We start from the raw sequence: 16,134 nt of genomic DNA, 5'->3' as shown, positions 1-16,134 counted from the left end.
TAATTGTTTACGCATGACTGACAAAAGACTTCAAAAGCATACTGCAATGGGACGGGGATCCTCAAGTGAGATGATTGTTGAACAGTGATGGTCCCTCGAGGAGACTGTAGTTAAAATATAACATTCATTTTTAAATGGATCAAAATTAGATTTCATGATAATTCTTTTTAAACAAAATACATTTTTCTAAAACATTTCAATTTTAATAACACAATACATTAACATCGATCTGAAAATACTGTTTATCGTATGTGTCATAAGCTTGATATTGAAATTATTGAGAATGAAAAAGTTGTTTTATAACTTGCCTATAGCAGATTTCATAACATAATTTGATCACTTTTTGCTTGATCTGTTCGTTTCCCATTCATTATGAACAAGTTTATAGTACAACACTCCTCGCTTTAAATAAAAAAGCAAAACTACATAGTCTAAATAAATGGCATATGATTTTAATAACAACTGAACAGGTAATACACACAAAAAACACTCGGTAAAAAACATTGTCTAAAATGTGACTTTTCTCTTCCTCGCTGTGTACTTTGTATCCGGTCGCACTTCTCTGTAAAGATATAAAAACAATTTGTATGATAGGTTTCACAGAGTAATTACAAAAACATTGATAGTGCATTTGTGAAAAAGTGACAATTCCAGTTAAATACACTTCAATTGATATTTGTTTTGCCAATAGGTATGTCTACTGGCACTGATGTTCTATCACATGTCAGGTGAAAGGCTGCATGCAATTGTTATTTTAGTGGAAATTATGACTCGTACCTTTAACACGGTCGCATTATAGGGGAATGGTATTTCATTGTTGAATGTGCATGTATTTGCTTATGTGAATTACGTATGTGTCTGGTGAACAGATAAACTAAATTTTAAAAAAAGTAACGAAAAACTATCCTTTTTTTAATGCTAAGGTTATTTGGTTTGTCCTGGAACATTATCATCCAATGTCACTTCTGTACGAAATGAATAAGACCAGATTCAAGCCATGATCGGTACAACTCAATCATAAAACACACTTACCTCCCCTGTCTTCGGCGGCGTTCTTTCTTCTCCAGGATCCAATCCCTGCTCCCCTTGGCAGACTTAGCACCTCGTAGCTTCTTCATCTTCGCTCTGTAATAAAATTTTACAATCATTTTTTTTAAAGAATGAGCATTTTCTGTTTGATAAGCAGATTTCTTTTCACATTTCCTAAGGTATGCTGAATTATGTTACGAAATCAATGTTAAAAGCAGAATAAACAAATGAAACTTATCATATGAATAATCAGTAAAATTTTGTAGTGTTTAGCAAAAAAATTGTTTTAAGAAGACATTGACATTTATGGGTGGTATAAATATCTTGCGTTTTAACATGGAATTGCTTTACCATTATTAGGGATAGCTAAGTTGCAGAACTTACAAGAAAACTAGCAGAAACATTGTTTCACTAGACCTACGATTAAGTAACAGCACAGATTTGTATCAAACATTACATTACCTTTTGCTGTTGAAGTCGATCTGTTGTCTTTGACTATTTCCCACCTCTGTCCCCAATCCCTTGGGTAACTGTTGTGGCTGTCCCCCAGCAAACAGGCACAGGAACATCCTAAATATACACAGGACAAGTCTTAAATACACGTATATCTGTTAGATCCACAAGATTCTATCTAGAAAAAGAAACAATACACATGGGAGAAGTCATAAAGTACAGGGTATCAAAAAGTTATAAACTATAATCTTACTATTGTCACTATTGTAATATCTGCTCAAGTCCTTTTCAAAAGAAGGGTTCCATGAAAATCGCATGTTGCCATGCAATTTACAGAACTGTAGTTGTTCAAAATATGATTTTTTGAAAAACAGAAGAAAAAAAGGGAAAAAAAAGTTTTACATTACAAAGTCCACAATTTACCAATGTTTCCGTACAAGAATTATAAAAGCACAACATCAAAATAATTTCCACTTATATCTAATAAAAGAAACCCTGCTTAGTTTCATGTAAAATTGTTTAGCCAATGACAAGTAAAGGTCTGGACAAGCATTACAATAATTTGACCATTGATGCCTTGCCATGATCTTGATATCTTTCATATGGACCTGACTGTGTGACGCAACACTTTGTCTCTCAGAAAATGTGAAAGCGATCAAAGTTACAGGTCGTAAAAATATTACAAAGATTTGACCTTTAACAACTCTTGCAATTTGACTCGTTGCTATGACCTTGACAACGTTAAAGTTAAACGTGTAACATGAAACTATCCACCTTTTTGTGACCCTATATGTACCTGGGTATTACAAGCTTTACCGGTTATATAATCAGTAACTGTCAGGAAACACATTGCAATGACTTAACCTCTGATATCTTGATCTAGTAGCGCTATGCAAAGTTCAGTTTCTTCATGATATGTGATAGGTAAAGTTGCATAAAAGGTTCAGCTATTTAGGCGATATGGTCCAGACAAACACTGCCATACAGACGCATAAAGTAACTGTTCCCTACCCCTCTCTCACCCTATAAAGTACCATAACACTTACATGGTTCACACCATTAAAATATCATTGAATATTGCAAGCATGTTCTTTTCTTTTTTTTCTGTTATCTTTTACAAGCACATGTAGTTACCAAGGGGATTATGCAAACCAAGTTGTTATGCTAAATGTAGTGATCCATCTCAAATTAGAGCGTGTACAACTAGGTACAAAATGGATCAAGTATAGCTTCATAATGATCCCTGTAGTACATGTACTATACCAGAACTAATTGTCAAACATTTTATTTTAAATACCGTACAAAACTAACGTCACTGTACCCTAATCGGGACCCTTTTTAGATAAATATCAATGTTCTTTATACCATTCTATCAGTTCAAAAAAGGTTCGTTCATTTTTCATAAATAGATACTATCCACTTTTCATTTCTATCAAAATTTGTTATTTAGGGCGTGTGGTTATAAAAAGAACGCGAAATACCATCAGAGTTACGTAAGCCCTTGAACCAGTGTTACTGTACCCTGAAAGAGACACTTCCGGTATTTTGGCGAATATTTGGGATATTTATATCGCCAGGAAAATATGCATAGTTGAAATATTTTAGAGTCAATGAGAGTTTTGATTAAATTTCTTCTCAAAGTTAACATTAGTTTTGATACAATAGACTTTTGAAAATGATATCAAAATTAATAGCATCGCACGGCACGTAAACCGGAAAAGTTTTGTTTTGGTAATTATTGGTACCTTTAAATTGCCCATGTAACAATAATCAGCAGCCAATAAAGCTTAAAACAGCTTAATTTTCATGAAAAGTATTATGAAATGAAAACTGTATATGTAAAAGTACTTCTTTGCATTGAATGACAGTTTCTTGGGCCGTTTTCCCACAAGTGTCCCGTTTTGGGTACAGTGACACTAAGGGTACTGTATACATTATTTAATCACCATCCCTTCAGTAGTTCATGAGAAATAGCAGTAACAACCTTAACAGGCAACATCCAAGGCAGCCATTTGCTTTTCTGATCCGGATCACAATTAAACACGCGAGTAAACCACTCAGATAATCTCACTTACTTCTTTGCCTTGGTACTGTTGGGAAAGTCGACCACTAGACCCCCGGTAAATCCTGCCCTCATTGACTGTTGTGTGATCAGCTCCAACTACAATGAAATCCCAGTTCCATAATTTATCTCAGTTTCTGGGGATCGTTTAAAGTGTGTCACCAGAAAGTATGATTTTTCAACAATTTCTGCAGTCCTGTGTCAAACGAGCATGTTATCCTTCTCTTTGTCAGACAACTTGTACATCAGGTATTCTGATTATTTAAAATGGTGATAGCATAAGGACCGAGTCATCCTCGAAATTACACTGGTTACACTCTCCGAGGTTCTCACAATTACAGAATTTACTTTGTCTTATGTTTTCTGCACCCCTGCGTCTCTGCTGACAAATTTACATGAAGTCCTACCAGTCTTTATTAAGTTTGTCATAAATAGCAATGTGTCTTATAGGACCATAACAACATTTGCTAGAACATTCATTGCTTTAATGAACGGGACAAACCTGTGAGCTGTTCTCTGGATAAAGCTGAAACACGGCTCGACTTCCCCTACTCTGGAAATGTGGAATGTGTACAGGTATGTTAAAACTATTTTAAGTACTGCAATGGTTCAATTATATTTACCGAAGAAATAAAAACTGATTTTAACAATTACTTTACCTCAAACAAACTTTTTAGCTTTAAACATTTCAGAAAAAGAAGTGTTCTATTTTTATTTAAACTTATATGAAGTCCTGTAGTTTCAAATCCCAGAAATACAAGTTTTCTTGATGGACCTAACACATGTAATTTTTGCTGCTATGAATCCACACAGTTAAACATAGACTGAATTGTGTTATCAAGTTAACCTTACCAGACAGGCGTAGAGTGAACTGAAGAATTTTAGAAGTCGCTTCGGTGGATGGTGAAAAGACTTGTCCGCATTACAAAGCCACTGAAGGGCAGATATGCTGAAATATAAATATATTATACTTTCAATAAGATTCTTCATTTCTTCAGTTTGGAAAAGTTAATATATAAGTTTTACTTTATACACAAACAATGTGAAACTTTGATATTATATAATACTGTTTACCACAGTACATTACAAAGCCACTGATGGATAGCGATATATAGATATACTGAAATAGAAATATATAATACAGACATTGTAAACCCACTGTAGGGCAGATATATGCCAGTACCTGGCGACTGCCGAACGTTGTCCTCGAACCCGCTACCTAGTGGTGGAGGGCTAGTGGTAGTAGAACGTCGGACGCCTTAACCACTAGGCCACCGCAGCCACTCCTAATAGATATATAGACACTGCTAATCGAATAAAGTACAACAGAAGAAAGCACTTTTGGTAGGAGTACAGAGACTTTTGGTAGGAGTACAGAGACTTTTGGAAGGAGTACAGAGACTTTTGGTACAAGTACAGAGACTTTTGGTACAAATACAGAGACTTTTGGTAGGAGTACAGAGACTTTTGGTAGGAGCACAGAGACTTTTGGTGGGAGTACAGAGACTTTGGGTAGGAGTACAGAGTCTTTTGGTACAAGTACAGAGAGTTTTGGTAGGAGAATACTGAGACTTTTGGTAGGAGCACAGAGACTTTTGGTAGGAGCACCGAGACTTTTGGTAGGAGCACCGAGACTTTTGGTAGGAGTGCAGAGACTTTTGGTAGGAGCACCGAGACTTTTGGTAGGAGAACAGAGACTTTTGGTAGGATTACAGAGACTTTTGGTACAAGTACAGAGACTTTTGGTACAAGTACAGAGACTTTTGGTAGGAGAATACAGAGACTTTTGGTAGGAGTACAGAGACTTTTGGTATGAGTACAGACACTTCTGGTAGGAGTACAGAGACTTTTGGAAGGAGTGCAGAGACTTTTGGTAGGAGTACAGAGACTTTTGGTAGGAGTACAGAGACTTTTGGTATGAGTACAGACGCTTCTGGTAGGAGTAAAGAGACTTTTGGAAGGAGTACAGAGACTTATGGAAGGAGTGCAGAGACTTTTGGTATGAGTACAGACGCTTCTGGTAGGAGTATAGAGACTTTTGGAAGGAGGACAGAGACTTTTGGAAGGAGTGCAGAGACTTTTGGTACGAGTCCAGAGACTTTTGGCAGGAGTACAGAGACTGGTGGTATGAGTACAGACGCTTCTGGTAGGAGTATAGAGACTTTTGGAAGGAACACAGAGACTTTTGGTAGGTGTACAGAGACTTTTGGAATGAATACAGAGACTTTTGGAAGGAATACAGAGACTTTTGGTACGAGTACAGAGACTTTTGGTATGAGTACAGAGACTTTTGGAAGGAGTACAGAGACTTTTGGAAGGAATACAGAGACTTTTGGTAGGAGTACAGAGACTTTTGGTACGAGTACAGAGACTTTTGGAAGGAGTACAGAGACTTTTGGAAGGAGTACAGAGACTTTTGGAAGGAGTACAGAGACTTTTGGAAGGAGTACAGAGACTTTTGGAAGGAATACAGAGACTTTTGGAAGGAGTACAGAGACTTTTGGAAGGAATACAGAGACTTTTGGAAGGAGTACAGAGACTTTTGGTAGACTTTTGGAAGGAGTACAGAGACTTTTGGTAGACTTTTGGTAGGAGAATACAGAGACTTTTGGTAGACTTTTGGTAGGAGAATACAGAGACTTTTGGTAGACTTTTGGTAGGAGTATGGAGACTTTTGGTATGAGTACAGGGAGTATTTTCAAACATCTTGGTGTCATGCTTTATTTTCTGTGTGGCCAGGCTGGATGATACCAACTTACCCTTACCCTTAATCTGAACTGATATCTCCCGACATATGATAAGTTACCTGATGACTCCATCAAAAGTGCCTGGCTTGAAGGGCATGCCGTATCCCATATCTCCCAAAACTAGGTCACCTTCTGTCTCCCTCTCCACAGCCACATCTGTGGAAATTAGAAATTAGTTATTAAGCCATCCCAATAAACTTCAGGGATATAAGGAACTATTGAAGCAAATTTTCTCGGACAAAAATTGGGATTTTTTTTTAAATTAGAAAAAAAGAAACAGCATTATGTCTTCAAATACCCTTTCCAATTCATATACAAGGGTACCAGAAATTCAGTTTTAGCATATATGATCCATTTTATTTTCTCTTCTACACAATTGGACCTGACAAATACAATATGTTAAAGTGGATTCCATTTTATTTTAATGCATGGACTACATTTTCAGTAGACACAGCATAAACAAAACAAAGTTGTCCAATTGTACATTATGAATTCAATAAAAGATTTTTGACACTAATTATTTATTAGCAACTTATATAGAATCCCCTGTTTTTAGTAAAGAGTTTTGTTCACCCTTAAACGAAGGACTGTTTTCACATTACCTCATGTCACAAATGAGGCAATGAACCTTGCCAATGATATATTTAGCTATAACTGTTATCCGATTATACTTACTCCATTCTTTTTGTTATAATACCCCTGTCTTACACCAGAGACTGTTGATATCCTACATCCCTGTCTTACACCAGAGACTGTTGATATCCTTCATCCCTGTCTTACACCAAAGACCGTTGATATCCTACACCCATGTCTTACACCAGAGACTGTTAATATCCAACAACCGTGTCTTATACTAGAGACTGTTGACATCCTACACCTCGGTCTTACACCAGAGACTGTTGACATCATACAACCCTGTCTTACGCCAGAGATTGTTGATATCCTACACCCCTGTCCGATTATACTTACTCCATTCTTTTTGTTATACTACCCCTGTCTTACACCAGAGAGTGTTTATATCCTACAACCCTGTCTTAACCAGAGACTGTTGATATCCTTCATCCCTGTCTTACACCAAAGACTGTTGATATCCTGCACCCCTGTCTTACACCAGAGCCTGTTGATATCCTACACCCCTGTCATACACCAGAGACTGTTGATATACTACATACCTGTCTTACACCAGAGATTGTTGATATCCTACAACCCTGGCTTACACCAGAGACTGTTGATACCCTACATCCCTGTCTTACACCAGATAATCTTGATATCCTACATCTCTGTCTCACACCAGAGACTGTTGATATCATATACCCCTGTCTTACACCAAAGACTGTTGATATCCTACGCCCCTGTCTTGCACCAGAGACTGTTGATATCCTTCATCCCTGTCTTACACCAAAGACTGTTGATATCATACACCCCTGTCTTATACCAGAGACTGTTGATATCCTTCATCCCTGTCTTACACCAAAGACTGTTGATATCCTGCACCCCTGTCTTACACCAGAGTCTGTTGATATCCTTCATCCCTGTCTTACACCAAAGACCGTTGATATCCTACACCCCTGTCATACACCAGAGACTGTTGATATGAGACTGTTGATATCCTACAAGCCTGTCTTACACCAGAGACTGTATCCTACATCCCTGTCTTACTCCAGAGATTGTTGATATCCTACAACCCTGTCTTAACCAGAGACTGTTGATATCCTATTATGAATTCAATAAAAGATTTTTGACACTAATTATTCATTAGCAACTTATATAGAATCCCCTGTTTTTAGTAAAGCGTTTTGTTCACCCTTAAACGAAGGCCTGTTTTCACATTACCTCATGTCCCAAATGAGGCAATGAACCTTGCCAATGATATGTTTAGCTATAACTGTTATCCGATTATACTTACCCCATTCTTTTTGTTATAATACCCCTCTCTTACACCAGAGACTGTTGATATCATATACCCCTGTCTTACACCAAAGACTGCTGATATCCTACACCCCTGTCTAACACCAGAGACTGTTGATATCTTACAACCCTGTCTTACACCAGATACTGTTGATATCCTACACCCCCGTCTTACACCAGAGACTGTTGGTATCCTATACCCCTGTCTTACACGAAAGACTGTAGATATCCTACAACCCTGTCTGACACCAGAGACTGTTGATATCCTTCATCCCTGTCTTACACCAAAGACTGCTGATATCCTACACCCCTGTCTCACACCAGAGACTGTGGATATCCTACACCCCTGTCTTCCACCAGAGACTGTTGATATCCCACAACCCTGTCTTACACCAGAGCTTGTTGATATCCTACATCCCTGTCTTATACCAGAGACTGTTGATATCCTTCATCACTGTCTTACACCAAAGACTGTTGATATCCTGCACCCCTGTCTTACACCAGAGTCTGTTGATATCCTTCATCCCTGTCTTACACCAGAGCCTGTTGATATCCTACATCTCTGTCTCACACCAGAGACTGTTAATATCCTACATCTCTGTCTTACACCAGAGACTTTTGATATCCTACATCCCTGTCTTACTCCAGAGATTGTTGATATCCTACAACCCTGGCTTACACCAGAGACTGTTGATATAATATACCTCCGTCTTACACCAGAGACTGTTGGTATCCTACATCCCTGTCTTACGCCAGAGACTGTTGACATCCTACACCTCGGTCTTACACCAGAGACTGTTGGTATCCTATACCCCTGTCTTACACCACAGACTGTTGATATCCTACACCCCCGTCTTACACCAGAGACTGTTGGTATCCTACATCCCTGTCTTACTCCAGAGATTGTTGATATCCTACACCCCTGCCTTACACCAGAGACTGTTGATATCATACACCCCTGTCTTATACCAGAGACTGTTGACAGCCTACACCTCTGTCTTACACCAGAGACTTTTTATATCCTACACCCCTGTCTTATACCAGAGACTTTTGACATCCTACACCTCTGTCCAATGATATATTTAGCTATAACTGTTATCCGATTATACTTACCCCATTCTTTTTGTTATAATACCCCTGTCATACACCAGAGACTGTTGATATGAGACTGTTGATATCCTACAACCCTGTCTCACACCAGAGACCGTTGATATCCTACACCCCTGTCTTACACCAGAGACTGTTGATATAATATACCTCTGTCTTACACCAGAGACTGTTGATATCCTACAACCCTGTCTCACACCAGAGACTGTTGATATCCTACACCCCTGTCTTACACCAGAGACTGTTGATATAATATACCTCTGTCTTACCCCAGAGACTGTTGATATCCTACAACCCTGTCTTACACCAGAGACTGTTGACATCATACAACCCTGTCTTACACCAGAGATTGTTGCTATCCTACATCCCTGCCTTACACCAGAGACTGTTGATATCCTACACCCCTGTCTTACACCAGAGACTGTTGACATCCTACACCCCTGTCTCACACCAGAGACTGTTGATATCCTACAACCCTGTCTTACACCAGAGACTGTTGATATCATATAACCCTGTCTTACACCAGAGACTGTTGATATCCTACACCCCTGTCTTACACCAAAGACTGTTGATATCCTACACCCCTGTCTTACACCACAGACTGTTGATATCCTACAACCCTGTCTTACACCACAGACTGTTGATATCCTACAACCCTGTCTTACACCACAGACTGTTGATATCCTACAACCCTGTCTTACACCAGAGCCTGTTGATATCCTATACCCCTGTCTTACACCAGAGACTGTTGATATCCCACACCCCTGTCTTACACCAGAGACTGTTGATATCCCACATCCCTGTCTTACACCAGAGACTGTTGATATCCTACATCTCTGTCTTACACCAGAGACTGTTGACATCCTACACCCCTGTCTTACACCAAGGACTGTTGACATCCTACACCCCTGTCTTACACCAAGGACTGTTGACATCCTACACCCCTGTCTTACACCAGTGACTGTTGATATACTACAACCCTGTCTTACACCAGAGACTGTTGATATCCTTCATCCCTGTCTTACACCAAAGACTGTTGATATCCTACACCCATGTCTTACACCAGAGACTGTTGACATCCTTCACCCCTGTCTTACACCAAAGACTGTTGATATCCTACACCCATGTCTTACACCGGAGACTGTTGATATAATATACCCCTGTCTTACACCAGAGACTGTTAATATCCTACAACCCTGTCTTATACCAGAGACTGTTGACATCCTACACCTCTGTCTTACACCAGAGACTGATAATATCCTACAACCCTGTCTTATACCAGAGACTGTTGATATCCTATACCCCTGTCTTACGCCAGAGACTGTTGATATCCTACACCCCTGTCTTATTCCAGAGACTGTTGATATCCTACACCCCTGTCTTACCCCAGAGACTGTTGACATCCTACACCCCTGTCTCACACCAGAGACTGTTGATATCCTACAACCCTGTCTTACACCACAGACTGTTGATATCCTACAACCCTGTCTTATACCAGAGACTGTTGATATCCTATACCCCTGTCTTACACCAGAGACTGTTGATATCTTACATCCCTGTCTTACACCAGAGACTGTTGATATCATATAACCCTGTCTTACGCCAGAGACTGTTGATATCCTACACCCCTGTCTTATTCCAGAGACTGTTGATATCCTACACCCCTGTCTTATTCCAGAGAATGTTGATATCCTACACCCCTGTCTTGATATCCTACATCCCTGTCTTACACCAGAGACTGTTGACATCCTACACCCCTGTCTTACACCAAGGACTGTTGACATCCTACACCCCTGTCTTACACCAGTGACTGTTGATATACTACAACCCTGTCTTACACCAGAGACTGTTAATATCCTACAACCCTGTCTTACACCAGAGACTGTTGATATCATATAACCCTGTCTTACACCAGAGACTGTTGATATCCTACACCCCTGTCTTATTCCAGAGAATGTTGATATCCTACACCCCTGTCTTACACCAGAGACTGTTGACATCCTACACCCCTGTCTTACACCAGAGACTGTTGACATCCTTCACCCCTGTCTTACACCAGAGACTGTTGACATCCTACACCCCTGTCTTACACCAGAGACTGTTGATATCCTACACCCCTGTCTTATTCCAGAGAATGTTGATATCCTACACCCCTGTCTTACACCAGAGATTGTTGATATACTACAACCCTGTCTTACACCAGAGATCGTTGATATCCTACAACCCTGTCTTACACCAGAGACTGTTGATATAATATACCCCTGTCTTACACCAGAGACTGTTGATATCCCACACCCCTGTCTTACACCAGAGACTGTTGATATCCTAAACCCCTGTCTTACACCAGAGACTGTTGATATCCTATACCCCTGTCTTACACCAGAGACTGTTGATATCCCACATCCCTGTCTTACACCAGAGACTGTTGATATCCTATACCCCTGTCTTACACCAGAGACTGTTGATATCCTACACCACCCCTGTCTTACACCAGAGACTGTTGATATCATATACCCCTGTCTTACACCAAAGACTGTTGATATCATACACCCCTGTCTTATACCAGAGACTGTTGATATCCTATACCCCTGTCTTACACCAGAGACTGTTGATATCCTACATCCCTGTCTTACATCAGAGACTGTTGATATCCTACATCCCTGTCTTATACCAGAGACTGTTGATATCCTATACCCCTGTCTTACACCAGAGACTGTTGATATAATATACCCCTGTCTTACACCAGAGACTGTTGATATCTTACATCACTGTCTTACACCAGAGACTGTTGATATCCTACCCCCCTGTCTTACACCAAAGACTGTTGATATCATACACCCCTGTCTTACACCAAAGACTGTTGATATAATACACCCCTGTCTTATACCAGAGACTGTTGATGTCCTATACCCCTGTCTTACACCAGAGACTGTTGATATCATATACCCCTGTGTTACACCAAAGACTGTTGATATCATACACCCCTGTCTTACACCAGAGACTGTTGATATCCTACATCCCTGCCTTGCAAGAGGTGATCTCCCAGTAAAATCTTTTGAGATTTCAGGGGGTGACAGTTATAGAAGGAGAGAAGCATGTTTTCTTACTTACCCAACATGTGTGAACTGATGTCCACTCCGACCCAGAAATGACCCTGCTCCGTCAACGTCTCTCCACTCAAGCCAGAGCCGCACCTACATGTAACAATCCTCACATTACAAATTCAATTTTCTTGAATTGCACAGATATTTCATCCATTCTCCACTGGAATCTGGCAAGTTATTTTTTTTCATGAAAATATAGAATATTTTACAGATAATGTCATTTAAGTATTCCTGTCCCATTACATTGTGGTTTTTCCTATAAACAGTAGCCTAGCTTCCCTTATCTTCCATTTAGATATAACTGTAGCACAGTTGGGCCTAGACACTTCCGTTGACCAGGAAGCTCAATTGGTTAGAGCAATGGTACTACAATCTGAAGTTGAGAGTAAAAATACCAGTCTTTCCCCACTGATTATTTTTACATTCAGAACACTGTTGTTGATTATATTTTGTTTATTTCATCGGAAATAATCAAAACAGCAACAAACTTACAAAATGAAACATGGCTGATTCTTGTAGCTATATGGTAATGTAATGGTATAGCTCTCTGGTAGTTTGATCTGTATCCTTTATAAAACAAATAATGAAAACTTACCCTACATCTAAAATGAAACATGGCTGATCCTCCGGTAACCGAAGTAACTCTAAAGCTCTTTCTGATAGTTGACTCTGAATTTCTATCATACGAGTACTGAAAAAAACAATAAAGTAATGATATTTGTGTCTTTTTGTACACAACAGCCAAATACTGCTGTCTCAAGAAAAAAAGATGACTATCTTCCCAATTTCAACAAAACCAAAGCTATATTTTCCCAACTTAAGGAGGAACAAGCTGTTGTAAATTGTTAAAAAAAAACATTTTAAGGTGAATGTGACTTAACCAACACATGACTTTAATGATATCCTGTACGATTATCAGAAATGCAGTTATTTACTCTTTAAAGTTGATCTGTTTTGTCATTGGGTCTGATTTAACTTATACTTGACTTTACTCATATAAATACTGTGACCTGAAATGAAACCCTTAAGTATCCAACATACTCCTCATGTCATTCCTTTATAGACTGGTCTATCTTAAGCTCTGCCTTTAATACTGAGACCTTAAATGATACCCTTACTATCATGTCATTAAATACTCTTATGTCAGTCCTTTAGAGACTGGTCTGTCTTTAGCCCAGATTCCTTCCTTTATATAGAACTTGCTTTTCTGGTCCCAATGATGCACCATAACAAGTTTGGTTGAAATCAGATAAGTCATTCAATAGGGATGTAGCAGAACTAGACTGGGATAATGGTTGGTCGAAAAACATCCATCTAGAGTTTGGAGGGTCCCAGGTTTTAAGCCCCCGTCTGGACGTGCATTTTCCCACTCCTACATAACATTTGGCGCCCAAGGAAATATATTCACAGAAGGTGGTATAGGGTCTCGAAAGGTTTTAAAGGAAAAGGTTGATGGATACTGTGTCCTCTGGACCAGATGAACTATAAATATACATATGTGAGTATCCAATTTTTACTATTATGTGACTGAGTGCTGAGATAAGGTGAGGAAGACAGGTTTGATGGCCAGGCTTGAGAAACAAAACATCATTGAAAAAGGACACTTCACTCTTTAACATTTCAATGTAAAACCTATGTTAACGCAACTTACTTTGATGTGTATTTCCTAGCCTCTTCTTCACCATAGAACTGAATTTACAGAAAATAGTCACATGTGCATGAAACATTAAATCATGATTTTAATTAAATACATGTCATGTAATTGCCAAGTACAAAGATAACAATCACAAGAATATGTATACAATAGCGTGCAAATTTTTTTTGTCTTTTCCTTAAAATGAGCAAACCTCAGGACACTTTCACCATAACATAAATTGGTTTGGTTTGTTCACAGGGTTCATTACAAATGTCTGAAACACACTGTTACAGTTAGCGTTTGTGTGCTGTGACACAAATCAGTATATAGTATTTGTTGTAACGAACACCTGTAGCTGCATCGACAAAGTAGACCACAGGTACTAGCCCCGTCTGTCAATACACCCTATATATAGGTGTATGGACAGAGGAGGCTAGTACCTGTTGTCAGTCTGCGAGAGGACTGTATCCGAGATACGCTCAGGAATGCTGACTTACGATTTCAGGAGGGGCCTGTCGTTCGGGCCTTCCAGAAGAAGAGTGAGCCATTAGATAGGTTTATCTAAAAATCGTATCTAGGAGAGCGGAAAATATAACCAATAATCAGTTAATGTCGCTTTCATATGACATGTTTTTGTTGACACACGTGTGCGAAAGAACCGGAAGTAGACGAAATCTCTATCAATAAAGTGCTTTGTAGATCGGTATACCTAAACACTTCATAAGACGCAGCGATATGACCATATTTCCTACTAGCAAGTAGATACAAGTAAGTCAACTGATAGCGGTTAAAGTACTTTTTTCCACATTAACTATTGGTGTAAGTCCATGAAGAGACGAAATTGTCTATACATTATTAAAACACACACTCGAAACAAAAAAAGTTATATTTTTCTTTAAAAACATAATTTTTCCACATGGGGGGAGTCAGTCTGGCGCAAGTTCCCAGCAGGTATTCTCTCAATTATTTGAATTCTAAAAGACAGAGGGTTACTTTTTGGGCGAGTTAAATAGAGTGATGTCCTCTCTTCTTGCTAGATAAAAGTATGCACTATTACAGCTTCACATGATGATATACTAAAGGTTGTAGGCCCGGCAACACACGAAGTGTCGTGACAGTGCACAAATGGCCTACTGAGACGCTTTTCTACAAGTATCAGTACAATTTTTTCGCTCAGTTTCGCTCAGATGACATCAATGGTAAGCCGGGGCTTGTATAGATGTATCTTCTTCTCTACTTAATAGTATAACGTACTTTCGCGTACTATTGACTTCTGGTTGCTATTTACAAATGTTATTTCATTAACGCGTAGTAAGTTTGATATGGAGTTACGTAACTCCCAGTAAAGTTCCTCTCCTATATAGTTAAAAGTATGGTTAAAATAACTGTTCATATCAGAATGTCACACAGTGTCTAATAAAAAGATGGTTTGAACTTGGCTGGGTGTTGCTTCCAGTGGTTGTTGAGACGAGTCTTAAAGGTGCTTAGGGTTGGGGAATTTACTACCTCGTCTGTTAAAGAGTTCCACAGATTCACCACTCTATTGCTGAAGAATTGATCATATTTGTACAGTCTAAATGGTCTTTTGTAGAGTTTCCTGGAGTGCCCCCTGGTCAAAGTTCTCCCTGTTTCCGTGAATAGTTTTTCTTTGTCTAGGACATCGATGTTATTTAGAATTTTGTATGTTTGAATTAGGTCGGCACGTTCCCTTCTATATTCCAAGGTCGGTAATCCAAGTAGCCTAAGTCGCTCCTCATAGGGTAGATTTTTAAAAGTTGGTACCCTTTTGGTTGCACGTCTTTGGACATTTTCAATGATGGTTTTGTCACGAATAAGTATTGGTGACGAGACTGGCGTTGCATATTCCAGATGAGGCCGAATAATGGTCTTGTATAAGGTTAGGAACATTTCCGGGCTCATATACGTAAAGGTCCTAAAAACTATGCCAAGCATCCTGTTTGATTTTGCTGCTGCTGAGTTTGCATTGGTACTGAATTTTAGTTGGTTGTCTATGTGAACACCTAGGTCCTTCTCGGATTCCACTCTTGTTATCGTTGTCTCGGTTCCATCTTTGGTTAGTCTGTATTC

General features: G+C 39.1%; 1 protein-coding gene across 2 annotated transcripts; it reads right to left on the bottom strand.

Annotated features, from left to right (window-relative positions):
- Window positions 1-430: 430 nt before the first annotated feature.
- On the bottom strand, window positions 431-14,715 carry LOC110442844 (probable 18S rRNA (guanine-N(7))-methyltransferase). Of its 2 annotated transcripts, none has more exons than XM_021486713.1 (11): window positions 14,544-14,715; window positions 14,062-14,099; window positions 13,006-13,101; window positions 12,418-12,500; window positions 6,351-6,447; window positions 4,397-4,493; window positions 4,047-4,097; window positions 3,558-3,643; window positions 1,492-1,599; window positions 1,033-1,125; window positions 431-562 (listed from the first exon to the last, which is right to left on the bottom strand). In XM_021486713.1, the coding sequence occupies exons 1-11, from the start codon at window positions 14,592-14,594 to the stop codon at window positions 508-510; spliced, it is 855 nt and encodes a 284-aa protein (XP_021342388.1). In that variant the 5' UTR covers window positions 14,595-14,715; the 3' UTR covers window positions 431-507. The 2 variants fall into 2 exon arrangements, with proteins under 2 accessions (XP_021342388.1, XP_021342473.1); XM_021486798.1 differs by lacking the exon at window positions 14,544-14,715 and adding an exon at window positions 14,258-14,506.
- Window positions 14,716-16,134: the final 1,419 nt, after the last annotated feature.

Source organism: Mizuhopecten yessoensis, unplaced genomic scaffold, assembly GCF_002113885.1.
Source record: "Mizuhopecten yessoensis strain PY_sf001 unplaced genomic scaffold, ASM211388v2 scaffold245, whole genome shotgun sequence".
Taxonomy (NCBI): domain Eukaryota; kingdom Metazoa; phylum Mollusca; class Bivalvia; order Pectinida; family Pectinidae; genus Mizuhopecten; species Mizuhopecten yessoensis.
The sequence above is the reverse complement of the archived record's forward strand: the minus strand, read 5'-3'. Positions and strand labels throughout refer to the sequence as shown.

Coding starts and splice junctions, on each gene's coding strand:
- LOC110442844 (XM_021486713.1), bottom strand. CDS start 14,594: ATGGCTCACTCTTCTTCTGGAAGGCCCGAACGACAGGCCCCTCCTGAA. Junction 12,501..13,005: donor TGTTTCATTTTAGATGTAGG/GTAAGTTTTCAT, acceptor TGTTACATGTAG/GTGCGGCTCTGGCTTGAGTG. Junction 1,600..3,557: donor AACAGTACCAAGGCAAAGAA/GTAAGTGAGATT, acceptor GTGTATATTTAG/GATGTTCCTGTGCCTGTTTG.